A 19,066-nucleotide genomic window follows, 5' to 3' on the forward strand; every position below is an offset into this window, starting at 1 on the left:
AACTAGAGTAATGCATGTTTCCTACATTTTTGGCTTGCCATCACCCCAAATTCTGCAATAAGGTACGTTTGTTTGATAAGTCTGCAATACGGTAAGTGTGTTTAATAAGCTGGATGTATTAGTGTCCTGGAAAGCTCACACATAGACATAGAAGGCAGCCTAAGTGTGTTTATTTCTTTTTGCTTAAACTACAAAACGTTAAGAAGGGTTGGTTGAAATTCTTATTTCTTTTATTTATTTAGCGTGAATGTTTGAATCAGAGAGATTTAATCTGACGTCATCTATGCGTTGGCCTTTGCACTCCCATGGAGTAAAAGAGGTTCTTGTAGAATTTAAAGTTAACACCACCTGCTAGACCTCAATAGTAATCCTTCAAACTTTTCAGATAGCCCTTTTACAACAAACATTTAATTCAAGTATTTAAATGAAGAATTTGAAAAGAGCTTTTATTTAAGGTCTTTTCACATGGAGAAAAAATATGAGGGGGAAAAGCCTTAATTATTGTTTGTTCATGTATGAATTTAAAGTAGAAACTTGTTTATGTTCATTTACATAAAAAAGTGGGGTGGCTAATTCATAATAAACATTTTGAAAAAAATAACAATGATTAATTAATGAACAAAAGCATTCTTTTCAGTGAAAATATTTAGCTAGAGGTCTGGCTTATTCCATCTACGTAAATTATTTGTGGAAAGGCCACTGCATCCACTGTGTATGTGACACCAGGTATGATTCTTATTCGTCTCCCGTTTCCAAACGAACCTTCATAGCCGTTGCTTTTCTTAATCTTTTTTTAAAGATTACATATCAATAATCAATTGGGATACTTACATCTCAAGTTATGGACATATTATTAAGCTTTCCATATTTGTAGGTCAATGCACAACAAATCTCCTGCTCAGTCAGGCCGGGGCCGCAACCTCCGAGTATAAAAAGCGGATATACGCATACACGTAGCCTACAACATTAACACCACCGTAAACGTTTAGTTTATTTATTAAAGCTGACTGCCAAAACCATAACAGATTCACAGTGTAACAGCAAGAAACATCAAAAAGCCAAAATAGCATGACTTGTGTGCTCATCACTCTACTGTGTTTACATATAGGTTTAACCGCGATTCAGCACCACACACCATGGACAGCGACACTCCTTACAGCAATCTACATATTAACCTATAGATAGGCTAATTTAAATTTACATGGCTGGAAACACAGTGGAAACACCAGGCTTTTCCTTTACCTAATGTTCCCTACCCCCAGCACAACGAGCTGTCCACTTGTTATGTTAATCTGGATAAGATCACCCAGATACCCACTCGCCAGTTGAGCATTCCGGCTCTGCCCACCTATAGTAGCTATAATTGATTAGTGCAAACGAATTTACTATTTAAAATTGTATCTGAACTTTATATAAAGCTTACGTAGGTTTATTTTCCACTTTGTTTGACATTTCTTATATAATGTCATTTTTTCAGATTCACGAGGAGAGAAACTACAGTACGACTACTTCTCTAAGATTTAATAGTAGCCTAATGGCTGATCGATCTTTTGGATCATTAAAGGGACGCTGCCACTAAATCAACAGTTAATTCAGATGAAAATTAGCCCGACCTTTTAAGATACAAATATTTCAGAAAATAGCGTTTGCATAAAAACGGACTCCACTGTTGATAGAGAAAAGATAGAGAAAACGCGAGATGGCAAAAACAAATAGGCTACAGTTGAAGAACGTACTGAATGGAGTCGTCGGGTTCTTGTGATTTCCGTTCATTTTTTGGAACCGACTCTGAAAAAAGGGGTTAAAGACAATTTAAATAAGCAACCACTGCATCAAATGATAAAAATCCCAGTATGTGTTGATGAACATGTGCCTTTATGCCTCCCCTACCTCCTCTTGCATCTTGGGCACACTCTACCCCACACTGTCCTCATCGCGGCTTCCCTCAGAGCCGGACTCCCCCAGATATACATGGACGGTGTGCACACAGCGTTGAAACGAGCCATGATGGCGAACAGATTGGTGGCTTCGTTCCTAAATGTCAGACCTCCTCCTACCATAAATCTGACGATAATATTGACAAAAGAGGGGTACCACAACACCAAGAAGCTTATAACAACCAATATTATAATTCTCAAAGACTCCTTCTTACTTTCTTTCTCGGGACTTGGAGGGTCTCTATCAACCTGGAATCTGGCAATAACATACAGTTTGATAGTCATTACCACTTTGGTGAGTATAACTATTTGAATGAAGACGATGCTGAACACATACAGTTGTATCGCTTTGGAAAGTGGCAACAAATTCCTAGCGAGCAAGTGGGCAAAATTGTAAACCCAGCAGTAGATGTTAATGCCTATCACAAAATTTCTTGTTATGAAGCGGCTGTAGGTGAATGGATAACACACAGCAAAATACCGGTCAAATTGTGCAAACAAAAATGTCAGTATATTGACCCCTAGAAGTGACGGTAAAACATTATAAGTTCCATTTCTAGACGGATATCCCTCCTGAACATCAAACAGACCAAGATAATATACCGAAAACCCAACCAGCATATCACAAATACTAGTGTTCAGCATGAAAATAAACCTTTTTTGAATGCGCAGCGCTCTGGTGGCCAAGATGCCTATGACTACTGTTCCTGCTACGAGAACAGTAGTTGTAGCAAATAAAATCTGGAATATAAAGATAAAATAATCCTCAGGACTGACGAAGTTCACCGAGAGGGGAACTCCAAACGTCAAAGAGTCCGTGATGTTGGAGTGGAGCATTGTTCATGCGCAGGTGGTGCAACGACTATTTTATAGACCTCCTACCTTGAAGTCACCATCTTTGATCTATTGAGATGCTATGATCTAATGGCGTTTATCCTCCCTTTAACACCAGCCTAGTGCAAGAAGTCCTGCAGAGAATTTAGTTTAACCTGGAAAGACACGACCACTTTATCATAGTTTTATGCAGCACATTCGGCTGTTATGGGCCTACATGATTTTTGGTGTGCTGTCATTTAACAATATATCCTCATCCTGATGCATCAACAATATAAAAATAATCAGGTCTAATGATAGGCTACTATATGATAATGGATGTAACATAACATGTTTCCTAGGCTAATTGCTATAACAAATTCAGGATTGTTGGAAAATATGGGGCCCAATATAACCCGATAGAAACATCTTTGTTAAAAAAAAAAATATTTGATCTAAATGAAACAGATGACATACTACATCACGACATTAACAGTCTAATTTGCGAGTGCATCAATCGTTTGGAGTATTTTATCTCAAAACACCAGCAGGGGGTGCTGCGATCTCTTCAAGCAGCATTTTTTATTGTGTTAAATTATGTGTGTTTTTCGTAAAATGTTGAAAAGCAGCGATTATTTTATCAGCTCAGAGACATCATGAAACACAGTAATATGAATACACCTTGTAAAATTTGGAGAAGAAACTACAACAAAGTATGTGTTAATCTAGTTTGCCAATGCCAGACATGTTGCAGATAAATAGCCTAATTAAACCTCATCCTCATACGCACAATAATAGGCTATGTCATATTATGACATTGTATTTAACCACATTATAAAATAAAAAAGTAGGCTATAAGGACAAGTGAGTGACCTTTTTTTGGGGTACTTTCCTTACAAATAGCAATCCATTAAATAATGTACTTAATGTAAATAATAGTCGATTATTTGAACTCAATAGTTAACCCAAAATTTACATTCACTAGTTGCTACTGTAACACTAAATGTTCCACTCCATATTGACCAAGCTGTGCAAACACAACTCAATAGGTTAGCCTACTTAATATCCCCTATTATACTTCAAAATACATTGGCCTAGTTAAAATATTTTAATATTATTATTAGGCCTGTATAACATGTTTTATTGGAAGGAAAGGTCGTTGAGAAAGCCAAAGGTGTTTTATACTTTACCCTAACTACAATAGTAGCCTAAACCTTAAAATGCCTAAATAAAGCACGGAAATCCCAAACTGAACTTCACGGTCAGGAACAAACTGTCGGGGCAACATGTGACTTATATCTTTTGTCACATTTACAGTTTAAATAAAAAATCGGTTAACAGATTTTCACAGTCAGTGAATCTTCAGAGGCCTTCCTTTGCCATTTCCCATCACAGGACAGGAGCCCACTCTGTGAAAAAAGCAGCAAACAGCTGCTGAGTGAAAGTGTAATAGTGAGAGAAATGAATGGCATCTTAATTCAGAATAGCGACATTTAACCTCTTACCTCTTCTTGCATCTTGGGCACACTCTTCCCCACACTGTCTTCACTAAGGCTTTCCTCAGAGCCGGACTCCCCCACAAGTACACTGCCGGTGTGCACACAGCGTTTAATCGAGCCATGATGGCGAAAGGATTGGTGGCCTCGTTTCTAAATGTCAGCCCTCCGTTTAGTAGCAGTCTGAGGATGATATTAACAAAAGAGGGGCCCCACAACACCAAGAAGCTTGTGACAACAAATATGATAATTCTTAATGACTCCTTCTTGCTTTCTTTGTCTGCGCTGGGAGGGTCTCTTTCAACCTGGAATCTGGCAACAACATACAGTTTGATAGTCATGATCACTTTGGTGAGCACAATGACTTGTAAACTGACAATACCGAAAACATACAGCTGTATTGCTTTGGAAAGTGGCAAGATATTTATAACCATCAGCTGACCATAGACATGAAGCCAACAGTAGACATTTATAGAAATAGTCACTCGCCGTGTTATAAAGCGCGTGTAGATGTATGGATGACAAATGGCAAAATAGCGGTCAAATTGTGCAAATAAAAATGTCATCATGTTTACCCCAAGAAGAGAATTTAAAATATTATAAGTCCCATTCCTCGAAGGATAGCCTTCCTGAACATCAAACAGACCGATGTAATACACAGAAAACCCAACCAGCGTGTCACACACACTGGTGTTCAGCATGAAAATGAACCTGTTTTGGAGGCGGAGCGCTCTGGTGGCCAAGATGGTAATGACTACAGGTCCTGCTACGAGGATAGTAGCTGTGGCGAATAAAATCTGGAAAATGAAAATGAGATAATCTACAGGACTCTCGAAGTTCACCGAGAGGGGAACTCCTCCAGTTCGAGATTCAGTGATGTTGGAGAGGAGCATTCTTTCAATAATGCAGCTTGAATTGAATGTATTTATATATATCTGATTAATAAGCCACTGCCCATGAACCCAGGCTGTTTTTCCCCATGAGAAATTACATTATCTCACTTTCCATTTCAATGGAAAGTGAGATAATGTTTGTTGTTTGTTGTTGGTTTGTTTTTTGTTTATTAAGGCATTGTCAATTAAAACTCTTGGCTTAGGCTACATTTTTTTATTTCAGTTTTCCAATTTTATTTGGTGGGGTGGGGGTGTAATGAAATAAGCATAAACATAATAGCCTATAGATTTTACAGTATTGATAGAGAGGATGCACACTTCATAATGAAATATATACACAAATTTTATAATAAATTTTATAATAATTAAATTCAAATCATAACACAAACCAAATGTCAGAGTCCCCCACCCTCATATGCCTGGTCTTCAGGAAGATGCCTCAAGATTAGGAAATAAAACATGGCCCATTTGATGGCCCTTAAAATGTCAGTTGATATTGTGTTGTAGTTTTGCAAATTCTGTTCCTTGGTTTTCAATTAAATTACCTCCAACCAGGGGCGGCTTGTTCATTAGCGCGACCGGGCGACGCACCGCCAAGCCGGGAAAGGCAGGGGATTTTTCTCACACTTTCTACAACACTGTTGGTTAGCTGTGACTGTTTTTTGACAGACAGCTTGTCTCTGAATATCGCTGTCCAATCAGCGTCAAGTCCTGTTCCGGGGAGTCCCGCCTCTTTTGATGCGATTTCAGTCTGGTTGTAAATCGCCCAGATCTCTCTCATTGACTTTCATGTAAAGGGAGTTTTTTTCCCGCTGCAATGCCGTCTGTATGGGTTCCGGGAGGGCTCGCACTAACGTGTTTACGTCACGCGCCCAGTAGCTGAGTTACGCTTCTGCCACCTGAAAACGGCTCTGCGGTCCTCCAGCTTGTTTCTCTCACTACGACCAGCTGCTGTTTTAAAACGTATGTTCAGGCTGAAAATTTCACCGTGGTGTCGGGAGATGCAGCGACTTAAACACTATAAATAATACATGTAACGTTAGGCCTAATTTGTTAAACTATGAGGAGAGGAAAAGTCCGCTAGGTTAATTTATGCTTCGTAAAATGCCATAGGCTAAGCTAATAATCTTGATAGTTATTATTAAGCCGACTTTTATGTTTATGTTAAATGTGATTGTTACTTAGCCATGTTTTATGTATGGTGGTGGAGTAAATTTAAAGTTAGCTGCACTTAACCAGTAACGTTAACAATTATTTGATGTGTTGTTTTTTTCTTTTATTGCCATAAACTGAAGAAGAAAGAGGAGGTAGCATGATGTGGCCGCCACTGGCATCTTGTCTGAGGAGGGTAAAAAGAAGAAGAAGTAGGAAAGCAACACAGAAAATAAACCAAACATAATATAATATACCTTTTTTTATATTTCCCCTTACACGCCTTATTGTGTAAATACAGAGTGAGAATGGGAGAACAGCACATAGCTTGTTGTTACTGTGCGATTATAGAGTACATACAGCCCACACCCCTAATAATACTGTATATCTACAGGATAACAAGTGGATTTTTTACTACTCTCTTCTTACCTTATTAGTCTTGTGTAATGTGTGTAACTTAAAGAATGAAAATAAATACTGTGCTCCTCTGTACCCCATTAAATATTTAAGATTACTTAAGTTTGATCCACCTTCATATACAGCACATGTGACATTATTACATTACTGTAGCCTGTTACTTGAGACGAGTCCCTTACGTGTAACGCAAGATTAACTGTAAATAATTTTATTCATCACACATCATCAGCCCAGTGCCACTGCGCTTTATTCTGGATTTGTTGATCCTAAATAAAAGGATTGTCACTGCTAAATCAGATGATTGTGAGAGTCATTCTTTTTATCTTTATTGCTAAAGTAGTTGCCTTTACATCCAAAGGTCTAAAGATCTGTTACATTTACATTTACTCATTTGGCAGACGCTTTTATCCAAAGCGACTTACATTTGAGGAACGACATACAAGCATCAAATACAGATCTACAACTGACAATACATACTAGTAAGAGCAGCAATAAATACTAGTAAGAGCTCACAGTACATATCACATCAATGGGGTAGATACCTAGGGAAGGAAGTAAGAGTTAACAAAAAGTGCAATAAATACAAGATCATTGTAGGGGATAGAAGAAGAAGAGCACAGGAAGTGCATGTTAGAGGTTAGGAGTTAGAGGTCTTATAAGAGGAAGTGTTCTCGGAAGAGATGAGTTTTCAAGAGCTTCTTGAAGTTAGAGAGGGACGCCCCTGCTCTGATGGCGTGTGGTAGCTCGTTCCACTATCGTGGTGTCACAGATGCAAACAGCCGGGACTGGGATTGCTTTGTGTGAAGGGATGGCAGAGCCAGGCGGCGTTCGTTGGAGGAGCGTAGCAGCCGAGAAGTAACGTAAGTTTGTATTATGGAGTTTAGGTAGATGGATGCAGACCCAGTAGTCACTCTGTATGCAAGCATTAGTGACTTGAATTTGATTCTGCAGGCCACGGGGAGCCAACTGTGGACTGTTCATTCATTGTAGACATTGACAATGAACTTCAGGATGTAGCTGTTCACAAATACTGTACAGTATGTAGCCTAAGGAACAAGCCTTGTCTTATAGTAGACTAAGACCATTGAACTGGTCACCTTAGCCATCATCGCAACAATTGCCCCCCCCCCTGAGAGATTTGGCAGGAGCCGCCACTGCCTCCAACTACACCTAGTGACCACTTTATGAGGTACACCTGCGATAAAATCTACTTTCATGGTGCCTTTAATGTCCAGGATTTTTTTACACAGTCATAAATGTGTTAATTCACTTATATGTTTTAGCATTAAGGTCAAAGTTAATGGTGGTGGTGCACTGCATTATATTGAGAGGTGTTTCTAATATTCTGCCTTTTCCATCCGGCCTAGAACAACATTTTGGTGGGGAAATATTAAAAAAGTTAAATTTATGGCTGACATAACATGGTAATATGGATCTAGAAAACCATCCTTGGCCTTCCCTCTGCAACCACACAACAGTAATATATTATAATTTATTTAGCCTATGTCACAAAGAGTATAGGACAACTTTATAACCAGAAGGTCAAGTTTATTTTATTTTATTTTTGTCTTTGGATAAGAAAGTTTTAAAAACGGATTTAAATGAACAAATCTGTGTTCAAAATTTATAATGAGAAAATTGACTATTCTGGATCCAGCGTTATTTGGGATGACACCTGCGAATTCAGATGAAGGGCTGATGTAGGCATGCTTCTGCCCTAGTCCTCCTCGATTAAACTGTTGCAGTTGATACTACAGAGCAATCTATAGATGGAAACATTTGTTCGGTATTTCTGGATAGGTCCTCAAGTCATATCCTACCTGTTTAACATGGAGACAGCTTTTGTCAGTATTGGTTAGTAGGCCCTTTAGCAACCTGTTCTCATCCCAACTCGTCACATATGGATGCTTGGTCAAAAAACCCCTTGACGTCGCTTTTGAACGCCATGGTTACCCTTCAGCCTCGTTTTTGCACGTGTAGGGCTCCGCAGTCATATTAGCCACAGATAATATGCAACATCCGGTCAAGCTAGCAACCTACACTAAAGGGATACCCAATGCGTTCAAAGGAGACGCCAAGGGGTCAATTTTAAAATAAAAAATAGCTTATGCTAACTAAGTCTAAGTGTGTAAACACTCAAAAAGACAGAAAGAGGTCATCTTTGTCACTATGAATCTTCCGATCATCCCGCCAACTTAATAAGCAAAAATGTTCATCAATTGTGAATTATTTTTTATCATTATATTGTATGTAAAATACAGTTTGACATGATACTCTCCAGCGTTAACATTTAGAAAGACATTGTGCTAAAATCCTTAAAAGAATAATCCAGGACTTGCTACAAAAAATACACCAGATCCAAAAGGCCATAGCATTTATAGATTTAATTCTTAAAAAAATACATTTAATTTTAATTCAAGTAATAGTAACAAGTTCAAAAATAGTTAACTTGAACTGCCATTAAATCAATAAAGTTACATCAAATTCTACCTGCATTGTATTAGAATACAAAAAAATCATAATTTATTTGGTCATAATTTAAAATGTAAAGAAAAAACATGTCTAATATGTTAAAGCTTTTACAGGATTTAGATGATTTATTATGCCTCTTTCACTAGACCTACTATAAAACAATAATTTGCGCGACGTGTATGTTTCTTAGAAATTATGTTTATAACACCAGTTTCTAACATTGTTAGAAATCTAATTATCTGGTTTACTGTATGTCCACAAGCTACGTTTTTTTGAGTGAAGTCACTCCAAACTATACATTTAGATAGGGCCTTATTTGCACGAACTGATATTGTATTGGAAGAGCTGGTATCTTGTGGTAAACTCAAATTAATATATGTTAGTTAACAACGTATCCTCATAATACTGAGGGAAAAACGAATCCTGCCGACATAACGTTTCCTCCAAAACAAATTTGCTGTAGCAAATTAGTAGCATATACACGTAATTTATAGGAGACCGGGTTGGCCCTGAAAATCTATGTGACAAGACGTCATCCATAATACCAGGTTCCTGAAACCTAAAATATCTGCCGTGGAAAAGGCCTGTATTACTGTCGTTCAATTGTTTTGGCTTCCTGAATTCCAGTGTAAATTATTAACAATTATTTACATTGCATTTAAAAGGTCACTGCTGTGGTTTTGCCACAGTTTTCAGTTGTCAGTAAAAGCCTCCGGCCACTGTTATTTAAATTAGATCATCAGTTGCATTCTCATTGCATTCTGCTTATTAAAATTAAAGTAACCTACAAAATAACGCATGGTCACACTGGGTGGAATTGAATACGTTCTGTTTCAATTGTATTTATGTTAATTTGGAGATGCAGCCATTGAAACGAACTCTCTGTCAAGTTTGAACACTCCTCAGTCAATAAAGCATTAGTTTACCCTTAACATAATTAGTCCGACCAACCTTTTGCAGCAGCAGATTTTGCTCCACACGGTTCTCCACACGGCCGTCCTGAGTGAAGGGCTCGCCCATAGGTAGATAGACGGAGTACCCAGAGCGATGCTGCGGGTTAAATTTTTCATTGGGTTAACGGCGTCGTTTTTAAAGACAAAGTCTTTCCCCGTCATCTGAGATACAATCGAATAGAGCAAGGATGGGCCCCACAGCAGCAGAAAAAACATGACCACCACCACTATTATAATCAACAAGGACTCCTTCTTACTGTCTCTCTCCTGGCCCGGCGGCTCTCGGAGGAGGTGGTACTTCGCCACGATAAGCAACTTTATTGTTATGGTTATTTTTATGAAAATTATCGGCAACAAACTAATTCTGCTGTATGTTGCGATCTTCATGGCTGTAGAAAGTGGCACCATGTGTTGTACGAGCAGCTGACCGTAAACATGCACCCAGCTATACACGTTGACACCCACAATCACTCTTATGCTGATAAAACGACCATAAAAAAATGGATGACATACGGCAATATATCGTTCAAACTGGGCGAATAGGAACGTCATGATATTAACTCCAAGAAGAGATGGTAACATGTAGTAAGTGTCATTCATAAAAGGTAAGCCCAACCGCACATCAAAGAGAAATTCATAGAAAATACCACAGCCGGTCATTGTATCACAAATACTTGTGTTCAGCATAAATATAAACCGGTTTTGTCTTAAAAGTGCATGGGTGTTAATAATACCACATGCCACTGAACCGGCCACTAGCACGGTGCTAATCCCGGACATGATGTGAAAAATAAAAATAAAATAATCTCCCGGACTGTTAAAGTCAACACACAGAGGAATGAGCGTTATGTTGATAAAGAGGATCATGATAGGAGTGCGCAGAAGCAGCCCAATCTGAACTGCGACAAAAACAGAGTAACACTCCTGTTTTAAAGTCAGTTATTTTTGTTATGAAGACTGTAAATGATCCATGGTGATGTTGGAGGGTGTGAGGCGTGTAGGAGGAGACAATGACCGTGTGGACCGTAAATGACGTCCCATCGCCCTTTCTTTATGTGATCATTTTTTTATTTTGAATAGTTTTTAAAAATCCCCTTTATTTCATTCAAACAAACAACAACAGGAAAAAGCTACATACGTTAAGTTATCTTGTATTTATGAAAGCATAGCACCATAAACCATCACGGCCCGTCTGGAGAAACTATTTTCAACAACAACAGGACGGAGCTGACCAGGGTCCTGAACCTGCATCTGTCAGCGCTGCTTTATGCGATCATCAGCGTCAGGGCCACGCCGCCGACCTGCTTCTGAATGCGGCTGGCCGCATCAAGAAAGCTGTCCAAAGCACTGACTCCAGTCCGTAGGCCTACTCTTGTCCTGATTTATTAGGGATCCAAGCAGCGAAGTTTTGTTGTCACTATTCTTTCGTCTTTTTCTCCGCTAAAAGTGTTTGGGCAGCAAAAACTGCTGGACGAAAACTCACCAAAATTGGCAAATAGGTTGCAAATTCCACCCACTACTAAGGCAAAAAATGGCACTCTTAGACCTCATGGTGGCACTATTACAATCAACTTTACGTTTTGCAATTATCTCGGAAACGGCTTCGTTTAGAGTCAAACTTCTTTGATTATTTTAATCTCTGGATTCATCTGCCTATTTGCAGGTGGTCTTCTGCTCTAAAAATGTCAAATTATGCAATATTTTATCTCTTTTCTCTAAAACTTGTCCCAGACGGTTCCGCCAGTTCACCTGACACTTTTCAAACTTCAAAAAAACCTAAGACATCCACTGATATGTGACGTTTGCCTCACTGCAACCATATGGTCAATTCAGAAGTCAGTCACTCTATATTTTTCTAAATCAATTAAAATCCATCCTAGCCTAGCCAGTCCGCCTAGCCTACTCGCTCCGGTCTGCCACCGCTGGCTGCTGCTCGGAAATGTCAATTTCATGACTAAACTGTGATATGTCCAACCACTGAATCCCCATGTTTACTCTCTCATAATTTTGTTTTACAGTTTGTGCATCACTGTGTATTTTGGCCCAATTGTGGCAATTTCAAGCAGCAAGTCTGAGACAAGCTTCGCGGCTTGAAGCCTCGCGATCACGATCGGGACAAATACCAGAATGGTAGCCTACCATAAGTCAGAATAAACTAACATAACTTTACATTTTACAGGACATTTCCGCCAGTCCAGTTAAACTTTCATCCCGTCACTGATGATGATAGCATGATAGCTTATCGCGTTACCGGGGATCAGCACAGTGAGCAGCTGAACTGACATCAAGCAGAACAAATGATCCACCTGAACTGAATAGGTATAGCCTGGAGCCTTTATCCCAGCTGAATAGGCTATATATTTTCAGACCTAGGAATATTTACATTCACAGTGCTGTGATACAGATTCCCTCACACAGATAGTCACATTAACCTGATCACCTGCCCCTGAATGGAAGGTGGGTCCATTATCTTTAAACGTTTTCACTTCGCTCAAATTTCGTTTCGTTGTGTTAAACAAACGTTTATGTTTACGTTTTGTTGTGCGGTAATTAACGGTGAAATTCATTTCTGTTATAGGCTACTGTTGTGTGATGAACTAAACAACTGTTATTGCAAAACGTTTAATAATTAAAATGACATCCACATTTTAATAGGACACTGAAGACAGGGAAATGCAATGTTAGCACCTGGATGAAGATGAATTTTAGAGAAAATAAAACACAATCCATAAACTAAGTTCAAGATAAGCAGAGGCAGATATTACAGAAAGGTTTATTCAAATATTTAATTATTTTGTATAGCCTATACCTTATAAATGTAACCCGTTTATGATAGATGTGTTTCATGTGGACAACAATACGTCGTTCCCAAGTGAAATGTCACTAGTGGGCTTAGTCCCAAACTGTAATGGACTGCAGTCGAAATATGTGGCAGTGACACATAGGCCTACAGGGAGAATTTTCGACCAACAGCCCTCTCCTAATCTCAAACACAATCCACATTTCACTCTCACATCCAGATTGTCACGCAGAAACTTCATCTGACCAATCTAGCAAGTGCGTTTTGTTTCAGACATTTTAAAAACATAACGATTGAAAACTCACATAAATTCATTCAGTCATTGAAACAATTTTCACGTCAGCCACGTGATCTGGCTCTTTAGTCCATACTCCTTATGATGATGTTGATGCTGGCGGCTTCGTTATCGTTTCCTTGTCACTTCATCAAAGTTTAAGCCAATTCTGAAAGAGAGAGGTAGGGTGGGCAGAGAGAGAGTTACAGTAATTGTCTTATTTCTTATTCAGACAAAAAATGGACAGAAAAAGCAAATACTTATTGATTTTAAACAGTAGGTAGGCTACATAACGCGAGTAAATAGTAAAATGTTCAATTCAGAAGTCCAGACCGACTCTTACCTTGCCCTCTGCCTGGGGCACACCCTCCGCCACACAGTTCTCCACACGGCTGCCCGCAGCGCCGGGCTGCCCCAGATGTACACAGCCGGAGTGACCAATGCGTTCAGACGCGCCATGGTGGCGAACAGGTTAGTGGCTTCATTCCGAAACCTCAGACCATTGCTGCTCAACTGTCTGAAAATTATATTGACAAAGGATGGACACCACAAGGCCAAGAAGCAAATAACTACAAACACAATGATGCGCAGCGACTCATTTTTGTTGTCTCTCTCAGCACTGGGCGCCTCTCTCACCAGATGATTCCTGGCAATAACATATAATTTAATTGTCATCAACACTTTAATGAGAACTATAACCTGTAAAGTCATTACACCGAACGCGTTTATTTGAGCCGCCTTTGAAACAGGCACCATGTTCTGCACGGTGAGGATAGAGTATGTGTAAATCCAGCAAAATGCGCAAATCCCAATGACAAAAGATCTCGTTATGTAGCGGTTGTAAAAGAATGGATGACACACGGCGAAGTACCTGTCAAACTGAGCGAAGAGGAATGTTAACACATTGACACCTAGAAATGAGGGTAAAATATAGTAAGTCCCATTCCTCGAGGGATAGCCCTCCTGCACGTCGAAGAGGCCGAGGTAGTAGACCGAGAAGCCGGTCAGAGTGTCACTAATGCTCGTGTTCAGCATGAATATAAAACGGTTCTGGCCTCGCAGAGAGCGGGTGGAGGATATACCGATGACCACCGAGCCGGCGACGAGCACGGCGCTTGTGGCGAACAGGATATGGAAGATGAAGATGAGGAAGTCCTCCGGAGTGCCGAAAGCCACCGATAGAGGAACGGTAGCGTTGAGGAGCATCCTGACGCTCCGCCAGAAGACGCGCACTCATTGTATTTATAGATGAATGGTGCTACTCTTCAGAGTTTAAGCATCCTTCCTCATCCCTAGAGCGCAGGGGCTTTACCATAAACAAGTGTTATGTTAACAGGTGGAACAGCCGAATGCCAGATAGCCTATTCACTGTAAGTCCCGTGAGAGTAAAAACTATCAGTTCTTTTCACCTTAAAGTCTGAACAAAAGTGATTAACTTATTATCCCTGGATAATCCTGAACCAGACCTCAGTGACTTCAGTGCACATGCCTCTCTTCGGAGCAGAGTATAAACTTTTCTAGTTTCAACATTGCTATTCTTCAACAAAATTACAAAACGTCTTTTGCTTAAACTGGCAATCTGTTTAATGAAGAAAGTGCTTTTTTATTGTGCAGGACTGTCTAAGTGCTTTTTAGGCTTTCCTTTTTCACAGTTGTAATGGAGGATGATGAGAATGATTAGAATACGCACAAATGTCTGTTTTGTCCTCTCTAATCCAATTTTCAGGTGTTAATAAATGTAGACAATGATTATAGCCATATTTCATCCAAATTACCAAGCATGGACATGAAGTGGCAATCTTAATTATAAAAACTGGCACTGTTGCCTCACAGCAAGAAGGTCGTGGGTTCAAACCCCGGTTGCCCCGGCCTTTCTGTGTGGAGTTTGCATGTTGTCTGCTTGGGTTCTCTCCGGGTGCTCCAGCTTCCTCCCACCACCCAAAGACATGCAGACTAGGTTAATTGGTGTCTCTAAAATTGCCCTTAGGTGTGAATGTGAGTGTGAGTGGTTGTCTGTCTATGTGTGGCCCTGCGATGGACTGGCGACCTGTCCAGGGTGTACCCAGCCTTTCGCCCAATGTCAGCTGGGATAGGCTACAGCCCCCCGCGACCCTGTACGCAGGATAAGCGGTTGACAATGGATGGATGGAGGCTAACCAACATACTGTAAACACATGCCACGACAATACACCGTGTTTTCTTTTAATCCAGGTACATTTTGCAAACATTTACAAACATCTGAGCATTTATGTTTTTTAATGCTTAATATTGCGACGTCTGTCCCCTTGGAAGTTAATCATTTGATCTATATTCACCCGACTGAATTCAAAGCGTTTTTCGGCCACTAGAGGGAGCAATACATATTTTTTTCACTAGGCTATATGACCTATAACTTCTCTCCACTGTTTGGAGTAATCATTAATCTTACCAAATAAGTAAAACTCTTGTCCCATACCTGCCTGTGAATGTTTTTTTAATGTCTGGATTCCCAGGTCAGTTCAGTTCAATAGTAGTAAACCCTAAAGTTTGATCCTGTCTGAAACTGGCCCTCCCAGTGGATGTCATGATGTAGAGGTGCTTTGGTTCACAGCTTTATCCACTGAGGCTTTCTCTTTATCAAACAACAAACATACACTTGAAATGAAATCCTGCACAGACAATAGGATTTATAGGCTATGAGGTCTAGAGTGTAAAAATATGACATCACTGAAACATTTATTTGCGTTAACCACTTTAAAGAAGTCAGTCTGTCATGTCAGTTGACACATGCATTACACAGCTTCTTTGTTCAGACTGTTGTGGATCCAGACACTATGAATCATGAGTCGTCTCCAGCAGCAGTGATTACTAATTGAAACAAATTATGTTTTATTTAGGTCTACATGTTTCAAAAAAGCCCAAATATTCAGGCTACTTAACCTTATTAATAATTAGGCCTGTTAGAGAGGGTTTATGCAGCTGTTAGGTAAGCTCAGTACAGACAGGTTAGATGAGAAGAGTAAGGGAGTTTTCTCTATTAAATATTGTTCTTTTGTGCCTCTAAAGCAACAAACTTTGGAAACAGCTGCATAAAACAGTACAAAGTATATAGCAAGTAATCTCTATACTTTCTCTACTTTCTTGTGTCCTAACATGTTAACAAGCAGGAAGTTTCAGATGTTGATGTCAGCTAATAAATGTTTTTCAAAGTGCTTTACATTAAAGGAAAACAATAGACAACTGAATAATTAGAAAGCGAGTGCAGTCAATTTAAAAGAACAACGGTTAGTTTACATTCAGTAATAGACCCTACAAAGAGAAAGATTTTTTTAAAATGCCAATGTGATACATAATTGTATTTAAGTTGCAATGACAGATTCTAGGTACAAGATTTGTTTATTGCACTTTCTAAAAGACCTTTCTTGATGCTGTCCTCAGACCCAGAGGGAGGCTGTTCCAGACTTTGGGTGAAATTGCAGAACCTGCAAAATTAGGTCATCTTTTCAGATAGTATGTTCCTCCCATCAGAATTTAACATAAGAGGCACTGAAGTCTGGACTATATGTGGTGATAATGTAAACCTAAAACTGATAACCTGAGATAATGATAAAAGAAAATTGTAGGCTACTACAGTGTAATATTTAGGCCTGTTAGGCCTACTTTAATAAGTTGTTGACCTCAGTATGTTTTTGTCAGGAGCTTGTTGACTTGTTGTCCATGGGAATTAAAGTCACCTGTAAGCCTGACTGCGCTTCCCAGATAAATGGGAGCTGTACAGTCACACAGCTGCATTGCTGCCGGTCTTTCCTGTGCAACGAAGACCTAAACCCGCAGTTGCACACACGTTTTAACCGCACCGATGAGTAACATAAGCCAGGGGTTGTCTCTTGTGGTGCCCCCAACAAGCTTTGGCAATGTGTTGATAGTTCTTTTCAGCATTTTTCTGGCTGCAACCATCATTTTCCTCAACGTGTCTGTATCTCTCTCCATACTGCTGCACAAGGCGCTGCGCAGCGAGAACCGCTTCATGTACATGCTGAGCACCTGCTTCAGTGACATCTGCACCGGCGTGTCATATTATTATGTTGGCGTTCTTGATGTGAGGGATAACGTCGACTCCCCGACAAGAACCTTTTATATTGCACCCACATTTCTAGGACTGTCTTACATGGCCATCCTGGCCGCGCAGGCAGACAGGTACCACGCGGTGGTGTCACCTTTTAAATACTCCCAGCGCATGACCCGAAACAGGACCCTGCTGGTCATCTCTGTTTACTGGGTCTATGCTTTTTTGATCGTGGCTGTGCACAACCTGGTCACAGTCGGGGTAGCCAAAAAGATCACGGGCATTGGTACGTTTGTGGGGAACATATTCACAGTGATTATAATGATAGGGCTGAATATTAGACTGTTCGTAATAGCCAGGTTCCAGCTGGAGAGGGAACCGCCATCTGAGGAGAGAGAGAGCAAGCGCTCATCGGTGTATCTCATACTGGTGGTGGCTGTGTTTTTCTTGGGGACGTGGCTTCCCATATTCTGTCATGTTATCATCTGCAATTTCATTGGTTCAACGTGTTATACTTTTAAGAATGAAGGCACTGACCCTCTTCGCATTTTGCCCAGAGTTAATGCTGCCCTGACCCCTCTCCTGTACATCAGAGGGTGCACGGCGCTCAGAGCAAACCTGCTTACTAAAGTGTGGAGACCCTGCTGTAGGAAGAGTAGGTAAGAGGGTGGTGATGTTCGACGAGACACGTTGTTAGCTCCTCAGTGTTATCCTAAGATGGCTTTCATGATAGTTTAATCAAGTTTTCAAATGTTTTACTCAACTATCCAAGCTCAGAATCACTTTATAAACGTGGCAGAAAACATCTTTTTATTAGGATTCGTTTATTAGTTCATTGTAGTTTATAGACCCTCAATATCATATATATAATATCAATATTCTGAATGCTCCTGCACATGTTCACCACTTTTCACACTTGTTGACATGAATAGCTCACGGTTACACTGTAGTAGAGTTTTGTACTTTATGATATTATGTGTTTTGACCTGTTCATTTTTTGTTGTTGTTGGATCTTACTTGAAATTCTTAATCTTGCTGTATTTTTGTCTGCCATGGAAACACCAAGGCAACTATTATACATGTACGTATACTACGTTATTGAGTCTTGAGACTGAAATTGATTCCCTTCTCTTTCTTTCTCTTCATAAGGCGACATCCTGGACGACTTGGCCCTATACCTACCCAGGTCCCGCAGCGTAATTTAAAACTAGGATGGATGTCAAAGTAAACGTTGTTTTATAACCAAACTAATCAAAGACTGAAGAGGAAGTTTCATTTGAAAGCACGCTTGCTGTCAAACGAGGACAATTCAGGCTTTGCATAGGAAATGTTTAATCATGTGCTCAGCACATCTAATCTGTTAAGCACAATATCTCCATTGTTGTTTTCAAATCGCAATGAAAGAATTTCAGGTCTCTATTAGGCCTAAGTGTGTTGTCTGAATGTCTTGCCATGAGAAATGTTGTTCCACAAAAAAACTGATGGAAATGACAAACACGTGTTTTAATTTAGTTATTTATAGTAGGTAGGCTATCTCTAGTAAAAATGAATCAATAGCCTAAGGGAAACTTGACTGTGCCAACATTTTGTTATTACAGCCATTTTGTTTTAATTTAATTGTCAACATCTATAAGGTTCCTTACTGGAAACAATTTAAATGTGAAATAGGCCTATGCATAGGACCAAGTTGGACGAATCTTTTAATAAGCTATTACTTGGTAGCCTCCAGCATATTTCCAGAGACTGGTAATTTTCCTGACACCTTAATTAAATAGATTTTTGCTATAGTAACATGTTTTTTTTTTGCTAAAGCA

The 19,066-nt window shown here is 39.6% G+C and overlaps 4 protein-coding genes across 4 annotated transcripts; all 4 read right to left on the bottom strand.

Moving 5' to 3' along the window:
• Positions 1-1,886: 1,886 nt before the first annotated feature.
• On the bottom strand, positions 1,887-2,774 carry LOC123959705 (G-protein coupled receptor 183-like). The gene has a single exon (XM_046033922.1). It carries the CDS (start codon positions 2,772-2,774, stop codon positions 1,887-1,889), a length of 888 nt encoding a protein of 295 aa, XP_045889878.1.
• A 1,327-nt stretch (positions 2,775-4,101) lies between these two features.
• On the bottom strand, positions 4,102-5,139 carry LOC123959855 (G-protein coupled receptor 183-like). The gene is made up of 2 exons (XM_046034168.1): positions 4,256-5,139; positions 4,102-4,159 (listed from the first exon to the last, which is right to left on the bottom strand). The coding sequence occupies exons 1-2, from the start codon at positions 5,137-5,139 to the stop codon at positions 4,102-4,104; spliced, it is 942 nt and encodes a 313-aa protein (XP_045890124.1).
• A 4,958-nt stretch (positions 5,140-10,097) lies between these two features.
• Positions 10,098-11,000, bottom strand: LOC123959856 (tachykinin-like peptides receptor 86C). Its single transcript, XM_046034169.1, has one exon. The coding sequence runs from the start codon at positions 10,998-11,000 to the stop codon at positions 10,098-10,100; it is 903 nt and encodes a 300-aa protein (XP_045890125.1).
• A 2,546-nt stretch (positions 11,001-13,546) lies between these two features.
• On the bottom strand, positions 13,547-14,413 carry LOC123959857 (G-protein coupled receptor 183-like). Its single transcript, XM_046034170.1, has one exon. The coding sequence runs from the start codon at positions 14,411-14,413 to the stop codon at positions 13,547-13,549; it is 867 nt and encodes a 288-aa protein (XP_045890126.1).
• Between the last annotated feature and the right edge of the window lie 4,653 nt (positions 14,414-19,066).

The sequence above is a fragment of the Micropterus dolomieu genome, linkage group LG21 (genome assembly GCF_021292245.1).
Source record: "Micropterus dolomieu isolate WLL.071019.BEF.003 ecotype Adirondacks linkage group LG21, ASM2129224v1, whole genome shotgun sequence".
Classification (NCBI taxonomy): Eukaryota; Metazoa; Chordata; class Actinopteri; order Centrarchiformes; family Centrarchidae; genus Micropterus; species Micropterus dolomieu.

Coding starts and splice junctions, on each gene's coding strand:
- LOC123959705 (XM_046033922.1), bottom strand. CDS start 2,774: ATGCTCCACTCCAACATCACGGACTCTTTGACGTTTGGAGTTCCCCTC.
- LOC123959856 (XM_046034169.1), bottom strand. CDS start 11,000: ATGATCCTCTTTATCAACATAACGCTCATTCCTCTGTGTGTTGACTTT.
- LOC123959857 (XM_046034170.1), bottom strand. CDS start 14,413: ATGCTCCTCAACGCTACCGTTCCTCTATCGGTGGCTTTCGGCACTCCG.
- LOC123959855 (XM_046034168.1), bottom strand. CDS start 5,139: ATGCTCCTCTCCAACATCACTGAATCTCGAACTGGAGGAGTTCCCCTC. Junction 4,160..4,255: donor TGCCCAAGATGCAAGAAGAG/GTAAGAGGTTAA, acceptor CTTTTTTCACAG/AGTGGGCTCCTGTCCTGTGA.